Source organism: Calonectris borealis, chromosome Z, assembly GCF_964195595.1.
Source record: "Calonectris borealis chromosome Z, bCalBor7.hap1.2, whole genome shotgun sequence".
Lineage (NCBI taxonomy): Eukaryota > Metazoa > Chordata > Aves > Procellariiformes > Procellariidae > Calonectris > Calonectris borealis.
In genome coordinates, this window is record NC_134352.1 from 77,809,894 (window position 1) to 77,831,207 (window position 21,314).

At 43.4% G+C, this 21,314-nt stretch overlaps 1 protein-coding gene across 1 annotated transcript; it reads right to left on the reverse strand.

Annotated features, from left to right (window-relative positions):
- Positions 1-122: 122 nt before the first annotated feature.
- LOC142075749 (tubulin polyglutamylase complex subunit 2-like) lies at positions 123-21,304 on the reverse strand. Its single transcript, XM_075137569.1, has 7 exons — positions 21,096-21,304; positions 16,603-16,682; positions 7,939-8,026; positions 6,125-6,256; positions 4,361-4,474; positions 2,688-2,848; positions 123-1,560 (listed from the first exon to the last, which is right to left on the reverse strand). The coding sequence occupies exons 1-7, from the start codon at positions 21,166-21,168 to the stop codon at positions 1,333-1,335; spliced, it is 876 nt and encodes a 291-aa protein (XP_074993670.1). The 5' UTR covers positions 21,169-21,304; the 3' UTR covers positions 123-1,332.
- Between the last annotated feature and the right edge of the window lie 10 nt (positions 21,305-21,314).

Genomic DNA, 21,314 nt, shown 5'->3' on the forward strand with positions numbered 1-21,314 from the left:
CCCTTCTCAGTGAGAGATTCTCCACTGCATTAAAAAAAAACCCAAACAACCCAGCCTGCACCCTGCTCTTACCATACATCCTTGTGCATCTGCTCCCAAACCCACCTTCAAACACCCAATCATTCTGGAGGAAAATACTCAAATCTTTATTAAAATACTATTAAGCATTTACAGGGTGGCTTCAACTTTCTGAAGGCCATACAAATACTTGTGAAAGCCTCACAACATCCCTGTGAGGTAGGTTTGTCTTATGTAATTATATGACTGTTTTATAAATAAAAGATGATGATGTTTAAATAATCAGTGCTTATTTGAAGATGGTGACTTTGATTTCCCTGCTTAGGCACAAAATGTGTTCGTTGCTACCATGTGTTTCCAGCACATCTAAGAAGACGGAATGGCATAGAAAAGTAATGGAAACAAACAGGTGTAACTGAAAACCAGCAGTGAATGGGTTAAAGTGCAGTTCTAACCTGAACACTTACAGTATAGGAAACAGCATCAGGGGCTTCTAAGGCTGTAGGATCTCAGTGGCCCCTGGTCAGATCCTGCCCAATTAAAAGTGACAAAGGCTGTTTGAATGGCCAACTTTGCAAATGAACGTGTGACAAACCAAGGGGTCCTCCTGGCTTATGGGACTCTTACACTTAACACCACTGACTCGGGAAGGACATCACACAGACGTCACTATCCGAAAAGATACGGCACAAAGGCCAAAAAGTGGTCTGGGCTGTAGAGCAAGCAAGGACTAGGACAATGCAGAGACCTGGAAGCCCCAGGTCCCTTTGTACCATGAATCTCAGAGCAGAAGTTGGAAGGAGCAGAGGGAAGTGCGGAGTTTAATTCTGTCTGAAGCAGAAGATATTTCTTTGTTCAGTGGGTTCCAGCCTGCTCCCATAGCATGCAAGGTCAGGACAGGTTTCTTTCAAAGGAGATGGCAGAAATATCTTCATACGCTGTATTTCAGCATGGGTCTATTAAAGTAATGGTGACTTACATTTTCTTTCATTTCACTGCTGTAGTTGCACAGGAACAAAAGCTTCCCTATAGAGCAGTGACATCAAGGGCTTCTTCATGCCCTCTGAAAAGTACATGCTGCAAGTAGCAGAAGGGAATAAAATCATTGTCTCAAGTTTTTTTCTCAGAGTCTCCAGGAACTACATCCCTCCCATGTAAAAGCACATCATGGCTATATTTCATGCAAATGCTGCAATGTGTTTTCCATGGGCACATCTATTCATGCACAAGGAACTTTGTAGGAACCACTGAGACTCTGCATCAGAGAACATCAAAGCTTATTGCAAACGCTGTCCGGGTTCAGATCTGGGGGTCTCACTTCCTTGAAGAATTCCCAGCTAGTGAGGATGTCTTGGAGGAGGTCATGCTTGTGTGACTCTTTTGGGAGCCTGCTGGCTGGGAGGGCGGTTTCTTTTTGATCACTGGAGTTTTGTTCTTGCTTTTAAATACCTTATTGGGGTCCAGCTTGTTCACAAAGGAATCAGCCTCTTCAGAGAGGAGAGCTGTGTTGATGGTTATGGGTTTATACATGTTAAACCATTGCTGAAAGGCATGATGGTGGAGAAGGAAGAGGTTACAATCAAACTGCAATTAGACATTTCCACCCTGTTCCACCTCACCCCTGAGACCTGATTTTAATCATACACCACTTATCAGTTTGCAGTTTACAGGACTGTGCAGAGTGCCTTGTGATAAGGATACACAAGGCACAGCTACAGCTACAGTCCTGGAACTGCCCCACATTCCAGACACAGAAGAGAACCAGACACAAACTTAACACTACCTTTCCTGCAGTGTAACTCCTATCAGGAGCAACTCCTGATTTAAACCACATGAGGAAATGCAAAGGGAGGGGATGAAACTAAACCACATTTATTTAGATTCAGAGAAGCAGAAAAGATTAAAAAAACTTGGAATTTAAAAGTGCTTACAAATTGGAACCAAACTAGCTGAACTTCTCAAAATATAGCCTCCCTCCCTCTCTTCACACATGCAATAATGCAGGTTTTTTAACTCTTTACACAAAGAATTTTGTGTTTGTTCCTCTTCGGTCTGATTTTACATCTAGAAGTGACCACAATGATTTTTTTTTTGATTCCCAGATGCCACCACAATGTTATGCCCTGCAGTTCTCATCTCTTCGTGTTTTTCCTATCAGTTTTCCATTGACGAAGTCAGGAAATAAAACTGTAGGGGTTATGGTATTACACATTCCACTGAAACCAAAAGTGTTGAACAAGATAAACAAAAGATCAATACCAAAATGTAGATGGCAATCTATTCATGTACTGCTTAATGGAAAACAGTTTTAATATACCACCCCTGAAGACCTTTAAAAATGATAATGGTTAACAAATGGGGATTTTAACTAACAGAGGCTGCAAATGATTAGGGAATACATGAATGATTTCACTAAGGTTTGTGAATATACTGAACAAAAATGTTCTAGCAGGAAAGTTACAGAAAGGCAGAGCACAGGCATACGCTAGGGTACCATGTACACAGCCTTGACTGACGAAGTAGAGCACGCTTAGGGACATGGTGTAGTAGGCATGGTGGTGTTGAGTTGATGGTTGGACTCGATGATCTTAGAGGTCTTTTCCAACCTTAATGATTCTTTGATTCTATGATTCTATGAAATACTGATAAGCTGGATCCTGCTGTCCTACCTTGGCCTGGGGGCTGACCCCATAGCTGGTGAAGGCGTACTGCCACTGTGGGAGACCCAGGTGGGTAATGAGCAGGCGGTAGTAGGCCGTGAAGGTTTTGGTAAGGAAATGCCAATACAGAGCTCTGTCCAGGAACCATATCTCTGTGTCTGGGGAGACAACTAGAACAAAACAAACACAAATAATACTTTTGCTTTGCAGTGATAAGATCAACCCCTGGCCATTGTCAGGTGGGAGACACAACATACTTATCAGAAAGGCTGCAGCTTCTAAAAGGCAGCATCCCTGACTAACATAGATGATTATCCAGAGGCAATGTGGTTTAATGGTTAGAGGACGGGGACTGAAAAGGACTTGGTTCTGCTCCCAGCCTTACTAAAAATACTCATGCAATAGCCATTATATTCATTTTCCCCACCGTAAAATGGATCAGTGCTATTCCTTCCCAACCTGGGACTGATGTTCTACACGGAACGTGCTCGGACATCAGCAGCTTTGTAGTGTAAGTTCAAAGTACGATTATGGCAAACATTTATCTACCCCACAAAGTAAAAAGCAATTAACTCAATTGTCAGTCATCTGGATTACTGAATAGAGTCCAGAGTCTGGAAGCCATGGGAGTGTGTGATGCCAACAAAAACACATTTTGCAAAATCTTTCCACAGCGATCAAATATTTCTCTGGTGGTGACATCCTCGAGCATAAAAAGAAGTGATTTTACTTGGAAAAACACTGGGAGACGCTGAACATCATTGCCAATTAAACACACTGTCCCCTGTGCTGACATCAACACCTGTAAACAATGCTCCCTCCCCTTGCTCAGGTTATCCACTGCATGTGCTGAAATCGCTAAGATTGGGAGGCAAGAGGATAAGTAAGAAGTTTCTCCCTTGGGAGCTGTAGTCACACCCAATGAAAGAAACAAGATAACAACCAAAGGGTTTTCTTAAGAACAGGTATATCACAATTGCACACCCCGATACAGTGAACATACAGGTATACACATACACCTAGTGACCTGTGCACTGTGTCAGATGACAACTACTGTACAAGTGACTCGAGTATTTCACTTATCCCTGACTGATAGCAGCTTTCTGTGTATCTGTCAGAAGGAACAGCTCAGCTCCCATCTTTCCTCCCATCACTCCTGTTCCACCCTTCCTGCCAAATTTTGACCTAGTTAGCACCCGGAGGCTCTGCATCCATGCACAAGGTGGAAGAACCTTGTGTCAATCAGCTAAGGACTTTTTTCGCCATCCACCCTTTGATTCTAACCAGCATTACACCCTTTCTCATCAAAATGTAAGGGAATTGTTCCGAGACATGCGAGTAACCAGAGATATGTTAGTGGCTGAGCTCTAGCCTTCTGCATTATTTCAACATGATTGTCTGTAGGTCATTTGTGAATGCTTTCCTGTTTCAGTATGCAAGTATGCTATGCATGCAGAAATCATAAGTTATAACTCAGATTCAAACACTGAAAGGAGGGAAAATGTTAGCTCCAGTTAAGACTCTGTAAGTTTAGGCCCTGACTTCAGTGGAGACAGGACGTCCCAGTAAATGTTCATCTACAAATTGCAAAGAAGGTCAGAAATGTAAGATGATTCTACACATGTGGCCTCCAGATACAATCCACAACAAGAGATGGCTAACTTTGCTCTTTTCAGTCTTACCTGGTTTAGCGTGCTTATAAACAAGACAAACTTTCCCATTCCCATTGCATGGGTCTAATTCAAAGATTAGACTACGAGAATCAAAGTGTGGCTTCTCTGGTTTGTCTCCATTACCTGAAAACAGAAAAAAAATCTTCATGAAACATGACTGTGACTCAGCTGCAAAGAGTCAATCTATTTTATACTTATTAATAAATCAGCTGAGGAAGAACTGAATCAAACTATTATATTTATACTTCTTGGAAAGGATTAAGTGCCCTGTATTTAAAAAAAAAAAAAAAGTGAGAAAAATTTTCATCTCTGGTAGGAAAACAAACCACGGAGTCAAAATCTGATGGCTGAAAAAAGACATCAAGCTGCCCTCTAGTCCTTCCCTGGCATAAAGCAAAATCAGCTTTACAGATGTCACTCCTGAGAGGTGTTTGTCTAATCTTTTCTTAAAGTCCTCCAGTGTTGGAGAAGCCAGAGTCTCCAGACAGTCAACCCAAATCCATGGTTATCACTTAGAAGTTTTCCTCATGTGGATCCTGAATCTTCCTTGCTGCAATTGAAGCCCATGACTTCTGTTCTATCCACCATTTCTTTTTTGCCCTACTTTCCTTTTTTCTAAGGAGGACAGGGAGAACAGTTTATTCTTTTTCTCATGACAGAAGACTTTGATGAACTTGGAGACATATACATTTCTTCATACATTCCAGTGTGACATCAGCGTCCTTCTCAACAGCCACATGTTCTGACTCATATCCGACTTCTGACCCACAACCACCACATAGCCTTTCTACAGGACCATTTTGAGATCGTGTAGCTGGAAGTTCTTGCAGAATATAATTTTGAATTCTAATGCTGCTGAGGAAGAAGGGGGACACAAGAACTGTACTCTTAAGTAGAGCTTTCCATGAAAGTCAGGATGAGAACACTGGCGGGGATGTAGCTTTTTCTCAGTGTGTCTTATAAGTGCATCAGTGGAAGTCTGAGTGGCTAAATGGAAGCAGAATTTGGCCCACTTCATTACAATGGCTAGAAGATCAGGACTGCAGTCAAGCTGGAATGTGCAAAAAGAAACTTTCAGCCACATTTAGAAGCTACAAGAGCTATGGAGATTCAGAGATAAGGCTGAAATCAAATAACAATGTTTTAAGGAGTCAGCATGACACCTGCCTCTGTTCTTATCTTCTTACTTCTTCCAGTCTTGTTAGACTGTATAAGCTCTGAGAAAAAGAGTGGGCTTTTTTTCTTCTTCTTCTCTCCAAACTGCAGGATACCCAGCATTTTTAGGCAGTCTGGAAACACACATTTTCCAGTGCCACCTCACACTTACATGTATTTACCAGAGTTATTTTTCCAATTCCAAAGAGCATATCCAGCTGTCTTTTCACTACCAAGACAAAAACTGTTATCTTTTGTTCATATAACACCATAGCACACAGAGACTTTAGAAGCTGAATCACTGGAGGAAGCCTCAGTTAAAAATTTAAATAGGGAAAAGGCAGAACAGGAGGGCTGCTGGGCTGTTAAAAGAGTATGCAAATAATACCAGCGACTGGCAGCATTAACGATCCCCATGAGATTCACAGCATACAAGTCTACCTCTCAAGGATGTAGGGGACTAATAAGACATATAGTAGGTCCGGTGCAGGAGACAAAGAAAACCACATCTACTGACCTTTTCAGTTGCTGTATCCATGTGCTATATGCTAACATTACCCCAACAGAGCAAAAGGGATGAGACAGAGCACATTTTCTACCCCGTTAACAGGACCTTACCTTCCTCGTCTGTGTCATCTTCCAGGTCAGCGAGAGTTGGTGCATTAGGCAGAGCGTACATAGAGGAACCGCCAAGCCGACACAGCTTTGAGACACTATTAATCACCATGGAGCCCAGGGGCATTGGGGTATCTGCAATAAGACTGATCATTAATCACATCCAGTGTCAGGAAAGCATAGGAGGTACTTTTTTTCCCCCACACATCAACTCAACCTCTTCTAAAACACAGTCGGGGAGAAGAGATGGGTATACCCAGCAGGCCTGGACACTTAACCAAGTCAGGCTTCAGTGGAACAAAAATTAGGCTTTTTCAAACATACAATCACACTTACAGGCGATGCGACACCATCTCAGAGCTGTGCAGGTATGAGAATTACACTGCTGGCTATGCCTGTGCTGCAGCTGTTAGCCCAGTCCTGTGAAACTGGCTATTAAAAATCCTGGCTAACTATAACCACCTCCTCAAAACTCTTTTCCCTGCTGCTGTCCTTCCTACCAGAAACCACCCCACCCATTCCAGCTTATGGGGCAGCTCGTCCTCTTCCACCCCATGTACCTGCTCAGGGTGCATCCTCTTGGTTCCCATACCAACACAGGATTTTATTAGTGTGTCAACACGTGGGTGTACCTGAATGAACGCTTGAGGGCTTGTCTCTCCTTCTGAGGACTAGTACTGTTACCAGACATCAAGTCAACGAGCACCCTGTTCAGCCACGTGCCAGTGTGAAGGGCCTCAGAAGGCACTACTGGATGTTTGCTCAAACAAGACAGTTATGTGAGCTGCCTTGGTCTCTTGAACACAAGACTATTCAGAGGTCACAACACACTAAATCCCACTTGAAACACGATGGGACTCAGTGCAGGTGCTACAGCCCTTACATCAACTGTCTCTGAAATGAAATTCCACTTCCTGAGGAAAACCCTGTATTTGACACCCATCTCCAGAAGCGAACAGCGTCCACAGCCCAATTTGACAACCTCACTTGAAGGCAACAAGAGCCAGGATAATAGTTGCAGGGCTCCAGTGCAGAGTGAATGGACTGCCCGATTCTTGCCAAACAAGGATGGTTAATAAAGCTCGGTCCTGTTCTCACTTCCACCACTGACTCCAGAAATAACTCCAGTGAATGGACTTTAGCTGATGGAAAGCAGAATCAGGCTCCGGCACGTACATATACTTTTTAATGAGAAAGAAGTGTTATCAGAGGGTGATTCTTCCTGCTGCTTTATGATAGGATAACGTGCTACAGCTGCTTCTCTCTCCGTGAACTACAGAGGGAGTCTAGGTACATGATTTAAACTACACACCTAAACCTGAGTATCAACAGATGGCCAGTATATTACAGAATGGTATTTATGTCATGAAGACTTGTTTGGTTTCTAGCCAGCGTTCAGTGTACACGTCTCTTCTGTGGAAGTCCAACACATGCAAGCAATGGGCTTTGCTCTGTTGCATCAGGAAGGGACCTTTGATGTGCAGTCATATTTTTTTCCTCACCAGGACATCTTTAAAACAGTCTACGATTCCATGCAGAACTGCATTCGCTTATTAATTCAGAGGTCAGTTTTTTGTAGTCTCTGATCAAGCTGCCTAGCAGAAACAAACTACTTCATTTTTTTGCAAGTTAAGGAATGGTGCTAATTTTTCATTCAAAATGACTTGGTGCATGTGTTTTTGCTCAGCCTAATGCAGGATGCTGACAGATGTGTATTGGCTGTGCAGAAAGTAAGCCTGAAATTAAAGAGATTCTGCAAAGGAAAGACTGGTTGCAATGAAATGAGGATATCGGTGGAGAGGAATACATGGACTCACCATCAGTCTTCACACTCCAGGTCATCTGGAAGCCATCGGTCATCAGATAGAAGTTCTTTAAATCCTCTGGCAATATGCAGGAATTTTTCTGCAAATCACAATCAAAGTATTATGGGAAAATGCAGAACATGCCTCAAACCCAAAGAGCAACTGAATTTTGGTACAGAAATATTTGTCACCAAATGGTTTGCTCAACCCCAAGATGACTCAAATCAGCTCAAATACCTCATCCTAAAACCTTGAGAGAAAACTGCATATTTCTTGGGTCTGTGCTACTGTATTAACAAAGATGACTTGGGAAAATTTCACAATGAGCAGTCAGTCATCACAAGATTGTTACAGGATTGTTCCCCAACTGAGACGACATATCATCCTTTGACACTAACAGCCACTCCAAGATCACATATATAAGAACAATCAGCTTTTTCATATATATGGCTTACAAGAATAGAGTTTTGCTTTAAGTGAAATCAGACTAAACCTACCTGTTCCACTAACGCATGTATAATATTAGCACAAGGACTCTCTTCTTCTGAGGGATTTCAGTTCCAAGAAGGTGAGAGAAGCATAAACTCAATAGTTGCACATAATCAAGCACGTTTGACATTTCACTTAACAAACAGTATGTATGCAAATACACAGAGTCAGTCTCAAACCTGCTGGTCTGGCTTCATCCCACCAAACTTCAGCACTCGGCTGGGGCTCCTAAGCCTTCTGACCCAACAGCGAAAGAAGCAACTACAGCGAGCTGGTGAGAGTGTTTCTGAGAACCAGGACCCTTCTCCTATTCCTATCTTGGTTGTGGAAGAAGCCTTTCTTAACTTAGACTTTTCAGCTAAGCAACAAATATGAGGAAGGAAGGATAAAGGCTTAATCCTCAGAACAACAAGAAACCCAAAGAGCTACAGGCAATTGCAGGCACTGCTCCCGGTGACAGGACTGGGTGCAGACCAGTGACCCTCCGTTCCTGTTGATGTGTCAAGAACACAAAATGAAACAGTACAGAAGCCTATGAGTTTTAAGAAGACAAGCAACACCCATGATTAAAGGAGTTATCTGTTGTTTTGTTTGTAATTGTTTTAGAGAAAAAGATTGAAGTGATTTTGCATTTAAAGTATCGTCAAACTCAAGACTCCAAAAGAATAAGACCCCAAAACTCAGGATAGTCTCCGATGATGCAGGTTCCACAATCTCTGTGTTGACCTGTCCAAGGGCTGCACCACCTTCCTTGTGAAAAAGTTTTCCTAATTGCAGTCTGAACCTCCAAGTTGCAACTTGTGGTCATTCTCCCTTTTCAGTTCCACGTGCTTTTAAATCTGCTCAGGAACAAAGACACAAATAAGCCCCTTGAGGGTCAAGCTTTGTCATTAAACCAGGAGGAGAGACAATTTCTTCTTTAAAATGTTGATCTGAGACCTGTTTATAATCACAGGACTCCGGAAGCTACCTTTTACAGGGAAAATGGACAAATAATGTGAGATTTGCAACATAGCAAGTCTGATAATTCAAGTACTTTTGCGACAGGATTTTCAGCCTTTTCTAAAAAAAGGTGCATTTCTTTCATTCAGCCAGTTTCAAAGACATGCTGTTGGACACGGCCTGCTCTTTGTGCAATGAATTTGACACTCAAAGCAACAAAAGAGAGAATTATAAACTTTAAGAACATTTATAGGTCAGTAGTGCTCTCCCTTGTATAGGCTCACCCTGTCACAGATCAAGATGTTATTCAGGTAGGTATTCACAGCCTGGCCTCGGAGGCCTGGGTGGATTTTGGAGCAGTTACAGAACTGCTTTGGAGAAAGCAGAGGAGTCAGACGTTAATAGCTTTCCAATATTGTGCCTCTGCTGGAAGCAGCTACTAGAAAATGTAACATTCAAAGTCTCATAAAATAAAGGAAGAATATTCTGGTAACCAGTAGCTAAGGAAAAGAAACATGCACATGCAGTTCATGTAGCTCTGGTTCACTTGGGGCACAAATTTGTAACATCTCCAAAGATGCTGATCAGATTCTTCCCCATGTCTCCAACTTGTGCATATCCAGTTATCTGCCCTGATGTTGCCTCAATACCTCTATCCAGCAGGAGCTACCTGCCAGATGTGCATCCAGCTGCAACACTGGCCTCTGGTCATCAGTGACTGGCACGAGCAAGGGAAGGCGCTGGCCTCCTCCTGTCCAATTCCCCTCCCTCCCCTAGAACCAGGGCTGCCCTTCTGCCTGTTAGAGCTTTATTCACAGTCACTTTCTTTGAGTTGTTGCAGTCCCTGTCCCCTAAACTGTGGTGTATACGCTGTGCAGGACCCTCTAACCCACCCACAACCTTCACTCCTGCGTGTTAACTTACTTTCTAAGCGTATCCACTTATGCCAACAGACTGCTACTGACGAGTCCCAGATATTAATGGCTTTGCAGCTTGCAATAGGGCAGGTCACTTCACTTGCCCCGTCAGCAGCCTGGTTGCTAGCACAGTGCTTTCCTAATCCAGGTAGGGAAAATCTTCAGAGGCAACAGGTATGAAAGCAGAGAATCTGATACTGTAGAAACTTTGTTTTGAGGAGAATTTATCGTCCTTTGATAAGAGCCTGGTGATGGCTGAGGCCCTGGTGGTATGTTTCAGGAGATTACTAAACCACATGGACATATCTGAAGTTCTTCAAATGCCTTCAACAAACACACCTTCTTCTGTGGGTTCTTCTCAGTCCTAAACATTTATAATTTCATGGTGTGCTTTTACCACTTCCAATTTCAAGCTGTAGCTGTAAGCGCAGTGACTAGGTTTAAAACTACGAAGGAAGAAAATATGACAGACCTGCTACAAAGCCTCAGAAGAGTGTAAATGTTTACACAGCACTTTCATCCACTTCAACCCCCCTAATTTTAAGTAATCTACCCCAGCAGTAAAAATACATATGGCAACAGCTTTTTTGACTTTAGTGAATGTTCTCGTCTAAGGAGAACCAGATCCATTGGGATGACAAAATCTAAGATTTTAAAACTTCCACCATAGTATCCAGTTAAATACTAGCACAAACTGGGCACAGCCCAATTTAACAAATATAGCTGATTAAGATAAGGAAAAAAATCACATCTGGATAGGCCTTCAGCTCTGAGCCCTCCTTTTCTTGATGAAAAGATCAACATGTGCATGTTTCTCCAAATAGCTGCCCTCCCCACTTCATTTCAGGATTCTCCTAACCATGTCCCTTTGCATGACTTTCCAAATGATGGTGCAAAATACATGGGTGGAAAATGCTGTTACCAGAGCAAATCTGGGGTCTATAGGGAAAGGCCTCTATATAGAATCAGGAATATTCTATGATTCTATATCCATCTCTCCCATCTGACGGAAAGGATTGACTAATTTGTCATATTATGCTTAGCCACATGATCCTATGACTTCAAAACAGTGGTCTTCTGACAGCAGAGTCAGAGAAACAAGCCGCTACTACATATTAAAAATGGCTTCTCAAGCTCTGCACTCCCCCTGCTCAACTGGTCGTTTCCAGGGTTGTGATCTCCAGACTCATAAAATACGATATTCCTAATAACGTGCCAGAAGTGGCTTAACCACAGCCCTGGCAAGCAGCTGTTTTCACTCCAGTCATCTGGTTACACTCATCAGCTCATAAAACAAAATATCCCAAGTGCCCAATATGGTGTGTGAGGTCTATTTCTTTTGTTTATTGTCTATAATATCCCCAAATAGTCTCCCAAGAAAGCACAGTCCATTGAGGAAAGAAAAGAATATTAGAACCAGAGTAGCCTTGCTGCCAAGACCTGATCAGCGCTGGATCCAGAGCTAAAACACTGACATATGGCAATTCACTTAAAGTACTGTTGTAACAATGCCTCCCAAGCAAATATATTAAAGAAAAGGACAACAATCGAAGCATATCGCTTTAGAGAGACCTCTCTAAAAAACTGAATGAGTTTTATGCAACTTCTGGGGAGAAAAGGAAGGGATTTATGTCACTTCTCACGCTTCCACGTAGCAGAGCACATCAGCAGCCACCTTTCTCTCTCCCTAATGTGATGCTGTTTCATGACTGGTCTGCCCTAGCTGCCAATGAATGCAGAAGATGTTAATTTATGTAAGATACTGAGACATTCTCGTTGTACCTTTTATAAATCTGATCTGGGGGGACTCCCAGGAGATCACCTTGCTTGGATTTCCTGCCCCAAAAGGCATGGGGCTGGGGTAGATCTGTCCCCCGCGACAGAGAACAGGATTTGGCAATTCTCTTGAGGACCGTGTTGTGTAGCCAATTGCCCAGAGGAAAAGGACCTGGGGGTGCTGGTTGACAGCCGGCTGAACGTGAGCCGGCAGTGTGCCCAGGTGGTCAAGAAGGCCAACGGCATCCTGGCCTGTATCAGGAACGGTGTGGCCAGCAGGAGCAGGGAGGTGATCGTGCCCCTGTACTCGGCACTGGTGAGGCCGCACCTCGAATCCTGTGTTCAGTTTTGGGCCCCTCACTACAAGAAGGACATGGAGGTGCTGGAGCGTGTCCAGAGAAGGGCAATGAAGCTGGTGAAGGGCCTGGAGCACAAGTCTGATGAGGAGCGGCTGAGGGAACTGGGGTTGTTTAGGCTGGAGAAGAGGAGGCTGAGGGGAGACCTCATCGCGCTCTACAACTCCCTGAAAGGAGGTTGTAGCGAGGTGGGTGTTGGTCTCTTCTCCCAAGTAACTAGCGATAGGACGAGAGGAAATGGCCTCCAGTTGCGCCAAGGGAGGTTTAGATTGGACATTAGGAGAAATTTCTTTACTGAAAGAGTGGTCAGGCCTTGGAACAGGCTGCCCAGGGAAGTGGTGGAGTCACCATCCCTGGAGGTATTTAAAAGACGTGTAGATGAGGCCCTTAGGGACATGGTGTAGTGGGCATGGTGTGTTGGGTTGACGGTTGGACACAATGATCTTAGAGGTCTTTTCCAACCTGTATGATTCTATGATTCTATGATTCTCTAATCGGCATATTATAAGGCCCCACAGGAGGGGCATGCTGTGTCAGAAACACTATCCACCTCCCAAAAGTCCTCCAGCCTCTCCCCCGTTATGCAGCTTGAAGAAATATAGCTTTCCTCATGCACTGGTTCTGCTGGATCCACTTCCCTGCCCCTCCCATGGTCAGGGCCACAAGGCAGGTTCAGGATGGCCAGGTCCTTTGCTCCTGGGGATCAGGGATGGCAGGCTCGCCTAATTCTGAGGGAGGACATTACAAGGAGGATGGCAAGAAGGACCCTTGTGGATGCGCACGCCTGCATGCATACTTTTGAGTCAAAAGAAGGTATGGTAGAAGCAGCAAGGAAGACTTCTAGAATAGCCAGAAACCACCACCGCAGTTCCGACTGAGATTTACATGTAGAGAGTTTCTAAATTGTTTGGCAGCCTAAGACAGTCCACAACGGGAAAGCACCAGACTGCTGGAGGGCTTTTTTATGGTTTTATTACAGAAAAATAAATCTTTGTAGACAAAGTGCGTAAGGAGAAACAACAAATTTCGCATGTAGAGTTGTAGAATATCAATGCTCCAGCAACGTGATGGGCAGGGATCGCTTACAGCCAGCCAGGGGCAGTTAAGCCAATTAGAGGAACATGACCCCTTTCATTTTGCTTGGCCTGCTGCGGTGCTGAGCCCTGGGACCTCCAGCTCTCCCCTAACAGAATGCAACTTTCTATTTTTTGAAAACCAAAACAATGATGTGAGTGACTTATTTCTCTTCTGGTTGAGGCAAAAAGAAAATGTGGTTCAGACATCATCACTGCAGATACCAGAGTGCCTTCTAGCAATGTTTTAGTATAACACCTATTTTTAAAACTGCAGGTGGAGGGGAGCAGGGCAGTTGCCAGCCTAATTTTAGGAGTGGGAACGGGGTCATAGGATGATATACAGTTATTAGCACTGGTGTTCCAGTGATCTGGCAACTCTGTCTCTACTTCCCCTTCTATTGCTTGTCTCACTTTCTTGGGAAAAAGATAACACATTGGTAGGTCTAAATATCAGGAAAGGTGAAAAAATTATCTGTTTTTATTAAAATATTTTGAACTGCTTGAAAATTTTGGGGAAGCGATGCTACCCATGTAAACACTTGATAACCATACACCTTAAATATTTTTGCGAGTGTGCTGATTTCCAATAAAATATTCAGGATTGATTTCAGGTTTGATTTCCTGAAGTGTAAGACTTAACAGCTCTTTCTGCCCCTACGGAAAGACTTGGAAAAAATCTCTTCCGCTCTCCTACTGTCTTATGGCACTGTCTCCTGTCATGAAGCTCACCTTCCCCTGCAGAGCCCCATGGCAGCTAATGGACATTCAACAAGCTGATCTAAGATTTTAAAACTTCCATCGTAGTATCCAGTTAAATACTAGCACAAACTGGGCACAGCCCAATTTAACAAACACAGCTGATGGAGACAAAAACAAATGCACATTGCCAGCATTATTAGAATATAATTTTAATAATTCATAATTTAAAAAAAGGTTGATTCTCTTTTCAGAGTTTCTAAATACCATAGATTTTCTCTCAGCAGAAATACCTTTCAATTGCAAAACTGAAATAGGGCTGGAAAATTGCTTCTAGAAAAAGATGTAAAAAAAAAAATCTTAAGAATAGAGCTTTTATTTGGTGAGTCTCAATGAAAAGAGAGATTTTTTTTGGAAAAAGAATGTAATTTTGGGAATAGTTGGACCAGTTTTCCCTACATCACACAAAAAGCCCTTCAAATACTTTCATAACCAAGGACGTAGAGGGGAGTTAAAAATATAGACTGTGGCAAGATCTTGTTAAAATCTCAACTATGGAGAAATGATTACGTGCATAAGTATTGCCACCTAGTGGCTACGAAAAAAAAAAAACAGTGATAAAAGTGAACATTAGGTACACATAAACTTGTATTCAAATTCAAGCAGAATGAGTTTGAGGAAAAGTGAGGTGCAAGTTCATCCTGGAAGGGCCTGTGAGGAGCTGAGTGCTTTGCACTTAATCATCACTGCAGGACATACTGCAATTGCGTGGACTGTGTTAAATATCAGACTTCATCCCCAAAGCTCAAGGAAAAAAGGGAAAAAGAAAATAGTTATCTTTTAATTGGAGAAGGGAGATTTCAGGTTTTGTCAATGCAACTGGAACCAAAAGAAATAGATAGCGAAGTCCTTCACCACTAGCAGTCCAGCTCAACTGTATCTACTTAATTTTCACCATTTACTTCCACAATTAACTTAGTCCATCACTGGGAGGGGGGGAGCTGAAGTTTTGTTTTGACATCTTTGGAGTGAAGTGCTTTGGCTACAGTATCTCAAAGTTTGGCTTTACAGGAATAGCTCAATTTTGAAACAAACCCAATTTAGTTCGGAGGAGTAGCAGCACCTGAAAACGAGAGCGATACTGTGTTCGGGAGGAGCGGTCCTCTCCACTCAACAGAAGAATGAGTGAACGTCACTCTGCTGCTCCCAGACCTGAGCTGGCTCACAGTCAGGGTGCCTCAGACTTTCCAGCCCAGTTAATCCGACACCTGAACAACAGCTATAGGAAATCAGGAATCAGTTCACATGAACCTGAAAAACCGGACATTTCTGCCTGACCACAGTTGCTGGCTACTGTACAAGTTTCAGTAAATAACACAGGTTACATCACATCATACATTCTGACCTGGATTTATAAATTCTTGATAAATATCACTAATTGGGATAGGGCATTATCAAAACTAGTGCAAGATTTTTCCCTACTGTTTAGGAAAAACTGTAAATGGCAAGGCGTCATCAAAGGGGAAGTTATTTTATGTGGTGGTAACAAGCGCAGTCTCTGGGAGCCTGTGTGTTACGGCATAGCCTGGGTTGGAGCAGAGGGAGGAAGGTTCACTCAACCCCATCCTCTGCCATGCCCCTTTCCAAAGGCCAGTCAGCTTCTACTGTCCCTTCCCCAGATATGAGTGATACCTAGAAAGCAGTTATTCCCCCATGGTCGTGGGATTGATAAACACATGCACATTCAAAAAGGGGACCAAAAATGCCCACCAGAGTCACACAATAGTATTCAGGAGCCCTCTGGTCACACACTCGGATGCAGTGAGGTCAGTGGAGTCAAGGTAGCATGTGTCCTTCATAGTCTTCTAGAACAGGCAATGGGACATGCCTTGGCCAAAAGACTGGGTTGGTTAGCCAAAGGGGAGGTGGAAGAAGGGGCCATGATAAATGGAAGTGAATACCTGAGACTGAAAAGAGAAATAGATAACTAGAACGAACTGGGTGGCTCAGTGATATTTTCCGACTTGAGGTCTTTATCTTTAGTATCCATGAATAATAAAGAGCTTCTTCATTTTGTTTGAAAGGGAGTTGGAAAATGATTTCAGACCTGAGTCAGAACAATGTCTGTTCTCCACTGAGTCACCACTGTTGCTGCCTACTACAGTTATGTGATTTCTTCTTAGAGTTGTCTTCTGAATATACCCACACTGAATTCTCACTAACAGATCAGGTGCATGTGATAGCCTAAAAGACAGAGTAATACCCGATTAAAAAAAACCAAAAGAATCTGTTTAGGCTCCACTGTGCATCAAACTTGGTAACCGATTGTCCCACAGACAAACACAAGGTAGCCATTGCATTTGATATTATCCAAGGGCTGCTGTACATCCAGACTGACCTCAGTATTATCACGAAAATACTCACTTGCTCCCATGAAATGATTGTGTGGCGTTCAGCTGGCTCCTTTTCCACAAACGTCACCTCAGCAACTCCTGGAGAAGTCTCTAAAATGAAGAGAGGAGCATGTTTGCAGCTGGCACGAGTGACATCAAGCACCGAGAACCAGGCAATTTTGCAAGTTAACCTGACCTACAGCTGGGGAAAAGGCATTAATGACTGCAAGCATTGTGCTGGTGACTGAGCAGTCGCTTTCTTTTTTGTGTGTAACTGTACTCAGCATGTCTTGGCATGAGGATGCCTAGTGCTGCGTATGATGCCATCCTTTGATGGTTTTTACAGATATATATACACGTATACACACACGCACACATTTTGTATTCAAGGTGTGATCTTTTGCAGAGGATTCATGGAAAAATCAGCCGTGGGTTCCTGGGCAAACTCTAAAAGAGAGATTAATCTTTCTTTGTAAGCATGCCCTGTGGTTTCAGTTGGGTAGGATATTCTCAGCTTGACACAAGGTGTTGCTCAGTGTTGCTGTGAATCGCTAACAACGTATTCCACAAAGACGGGCACACTTCAGCGCTGGATTCAGTGGCTCTGAACAGACGCAGAACCTGATCCTGCCGAAGGGACCTGCATGAGCAAACATCAGTTCTCTGGAATCCCAGCTGGACACATGCAAATTTGTTACGAGCACTGAGCTCATCATTTATAAAAATTACCTGAGTATTTTATGGGAAAGAATGCTATATAAATGCAAGATACTAATCTACATGGTGCTATCCTTGCAGGTGTGTGATGGCAGAACCGTCTCCCCTGCACTTATTATTTTATAATGTTTTACTTCATCTACAGCCAACTGAAATAGTTCCCACTGACTTCATTCACTTTGGATCAGGTCCAACTAACTTGTTGTGGGAATTGCAAGCCCAGCACACAGGGCTGTGGAGTAGAAGCGATCACTATGCAGGGCTTACAAGACCGGCTCTGCTGTGAAAGTATTGGCTCCCAAAGCAGTCGCACATATTGTAATTGCTTTCTGGTAAAACATACACAGTGCACTAGACAGGAAAGGCAAGCACCAGAGAGCTTTGGTTTGTTTTTTATCTCCAGCTCTGGGCTTTTAATTCTAGCAACAGTGTTGCCCTAGTCTCTTCTGCTGGTGGAAGAGCAGCACTCCGTTTCAGGAAGTCTAAACTCCACTTTAATTGGAAGTATTGATTGTTACATTGACAGATAATTTAAAAGACAAAACATAGCACCAGAAAACCAAACTCCAAGTTAAAGACAGAAAAAAGAAAAAAATATAAAATCATAGCAGGTCACCTAGGTAATCTGTCTGGCCAATGCAGGGCCCTAACATACAGAAGACTCTGATGTTCCGCCAAGTTTCACTTCAAATAGGTGGGTGCAAGGCAGGGGGATCTGTCTCTTGCTCAAATATAAGCCGTCCATATGTATTCTGCTTCTAAAGAAGTGTGTGGAACCAATGATCTAACTGGTCTTTTCCATTTAAGCTATGCAAGCCTTATGACAAGTTAAGAGATTATAATAACAGAGTAATTGTTATTTCTGTGATCAAAGAAAACAGCACGGATGTTTAATTCATCATGCACAACGGCTCGGCTGGGATGACAGAAGATTAAATATCGCATCAGCCAAAGAAGATGTCTAGGAATGAGAGAACTGCAACTTCTAAAGAGGTCTGAACCAAATCCAAGATCAAAAGAAAGAGAAATTCTATCTTAAAAGTCTGAATGTTAAATTAAAAATATCCTGTGGGTAAACTGATGACCGCGTTTTACAGATATGTGTAGGTACGGACGGGAGCTCCATTAAACATTAATGAGGAAAAGAAGTCATCTGCCATGGATTGCTTTTTCTTCCAGACGGAAGAAATAAAGAAGCCACCTAGGTTAGACAAAAGATATAGGATAAACCTTAAGAGACTCCTCCCTATTAACCATTCTGAATCAAGATTACAGTAAACTCTGTCCTATTTTTAGGACATTTCTTCTGGAAGCTTCCAAAAATGCTTTGCGGTATTAATCAGAAAGAGTCAATGTAATGGTCTGACACAAAGCTGAAGCAGGAAATCACCGCATTATCAGTCCTTACAGTACTGCTCATATCGCCTACAAGTTGGATAAATTCTCAGCATTTTTTTAAAATATCTGGATAGTTACATTCTTACCTAATAAAGACTGTAAATAGTGAAGTATGGTCCTGCTCTGGGCTGTCCAGAACAGCTAACACCTCCCATTCAGATTTAGTTGTGAGCAATCAACCTTTCTGGAATTTGCTATTAGTCATAGAACTTCAGCAAAATGAATGATACTGGCAATGGGAAACACGCCTCTCTTTTTTCCTCAAATTATAACCTCCATAACACTTGTGAGGAATCTCCCACCTTGTAAGGACTTCCACAGACACCGCAAGTTAAAAAAAACAAAACAACCCCCTCCCACCCCCACCTCATATATAGAATTTGTTTAAAGGAGGGTTCATGGTACCATGAACATTTGTTCATGAAGGTGTTGGAAAATTGGGCCTCAAGTTTCCAAATACTGTACGTGCAAAATTCTCTTGCTTAAAAGGAGTATGTTGAGTTTCATTATGAGATCATTTCTATCTCCTGAAAAAAAATGTTTCACAAACTCAACAGAATTAAAAGCTTATTACTGCTTTTATGTTATGGTAGGCAGGAAAGTGTCTACTGGCTTCATGAGACTTCCCAAAAGAAGATTTAAAATAAGACAGTTTCTAGTGCTGCAAACTAGATGTAAGGCATCTTTCTGAATGAGATACCTTTGTTATTTGAAAGAAACAAACACTGAACAGATTGGTAGTGTTTCCCAATTAGTTCAGCAATTCTAATTAATATGGTGGCACAATTTACATGCTTTGGACTACTTCACTGCAAAAAAAATGTGCAAAATTCCCAGAAGGAGTGGAGAGACAGAGAAAAGAACCAGAGTAAAACATCACTGCAATGGACTGGGGTGCGCATTGCTATATTGCACAATACAAGTTGTCAGAGATAGAGACAGAAAAACCAAAAAACCCAAACACAAACCAGGAAACACGTTCCATGTGAAAGGGATGCTACAGGACTTTCAGAGCCAAACCTGCACTGCCATGTCTTGCTGGTGTAAATAACACACCTACCCCAAACAGTTTACATGGCAACATTAATTTTGGACGTAGTTACATCATGCAGATCTCATACATCTGAGCCTGGGTGGTGAAAATGTGGGTAGGGCTAGTAATTTTTTAAAAAGAGCTACTTCAAAGAAGCATTTGCCATGATGGTGGATCATCAGTAGTTTCACCTTTTTAATGCTCTCACAGAGTAGAATGATAATGTTATCCTGACCTCACAACTGGAAAACACAAAAAAAAACCAAACAAAAAACCCTCCCAGGAAGTCCAATAATAAGTCAGTAAGAGAACGCTGAACAGAGACTGAGGATGAAATCCTGTCCTCACTGAAGCCCACAGCAAGAATTTTGCCCTGATCTTTTAATCTTGTCTGTCTGAGCAGATACCTAAAGACATGTGCAATTAGCGATACACTTAGGTTACCAGACGAAACTCACTGTCCTGCAATACAGCGGCTGGGTGAGCTAATTACAGTGGTCACTTTTGGCTTTGAAATTTATAGGAAGAAGTTCTGGAACTGCAATTTGTAATGTTGTCGTACGCAAGGCTTGGGATATATGTATTGCTTTCCAGCCGTACAAATATGACAGTTCTGTGCCCCAAACTGCTGACAGATGAAAGGTCTGATGCTAAAATCCTTTACACATGCAAATACTTTCACCAATTCTTGTGATTCTGCTGCCATGAGTAAAGTTTTGCCTGAGAAGCCTTACTTTTAAGATGTTGAATGCCTTGCACTCCTACTGAACTTCAAAGGGTACTGCAGGGATACAAGAAGGCTCGAGATCTGAGCAAAAACCAGAGATGGCAAGCAGGACACGTCGTGGAAAAAGTCCCAGGGTATGGGAATAAGCTGCAGGGTGACTGTTTATGGGGAGCTGATCCTGAGCAGATTCACAGATTAGCCGTCTGCCAGAACACACGCTGAACTCCTTCCGTCGGGCACGCTACCTGCTGACCCTATGTTACAACAGAGGCTAAAAATTATGCACGGTTTTGAACAAAAACACCACTTTCTCTTTCATTTTTTTTGAAACTGTAGGGCTCTCTCAAGTCGAGAGATTCAGGATTTCTGCCGTGATGCCCCGGGCAGCACGGTAGCTCCCAACGCTGCAGGCGCCCGGGCCTTGCAGCGGGGGTTGCCTAGCGGTTCCCGGTTGCAGGGCTGGCACCGGCGGGGACCCCGGGGCCGTGGCAGGGGCCGGGGCCTCGCAGGGCCGCCCCGGGACCCCCTCCCTGAGGGAGGCGCCCCTTTCCGCCCCCGGGCGGTTTCCATGACAACCGAATGACCACACACACACCCCCCCCCCCCGGTCTACCCCAGGCCCAAGGGGCTCTCCTGCACCGCCACTCACCCAATATCCGTGTGACCCCCAGGGTGAGCTTGTCCAGGTAGGGCTTGATGCTGGCGGAGGGCTTCTCCTCCATCCTCCGCAGGCCCCTGCCCGGCTCCCCTCGCCGTCAACGCGCCGGTACGCAGGCGAGATCGATGGGGCGTGGGCGTGCGTGCGGTGGGAATAACCCCTTCTGTCCTTCTTCCCACCCTGTAGCCGCGGCTGCGCCGCAAGGTGCGC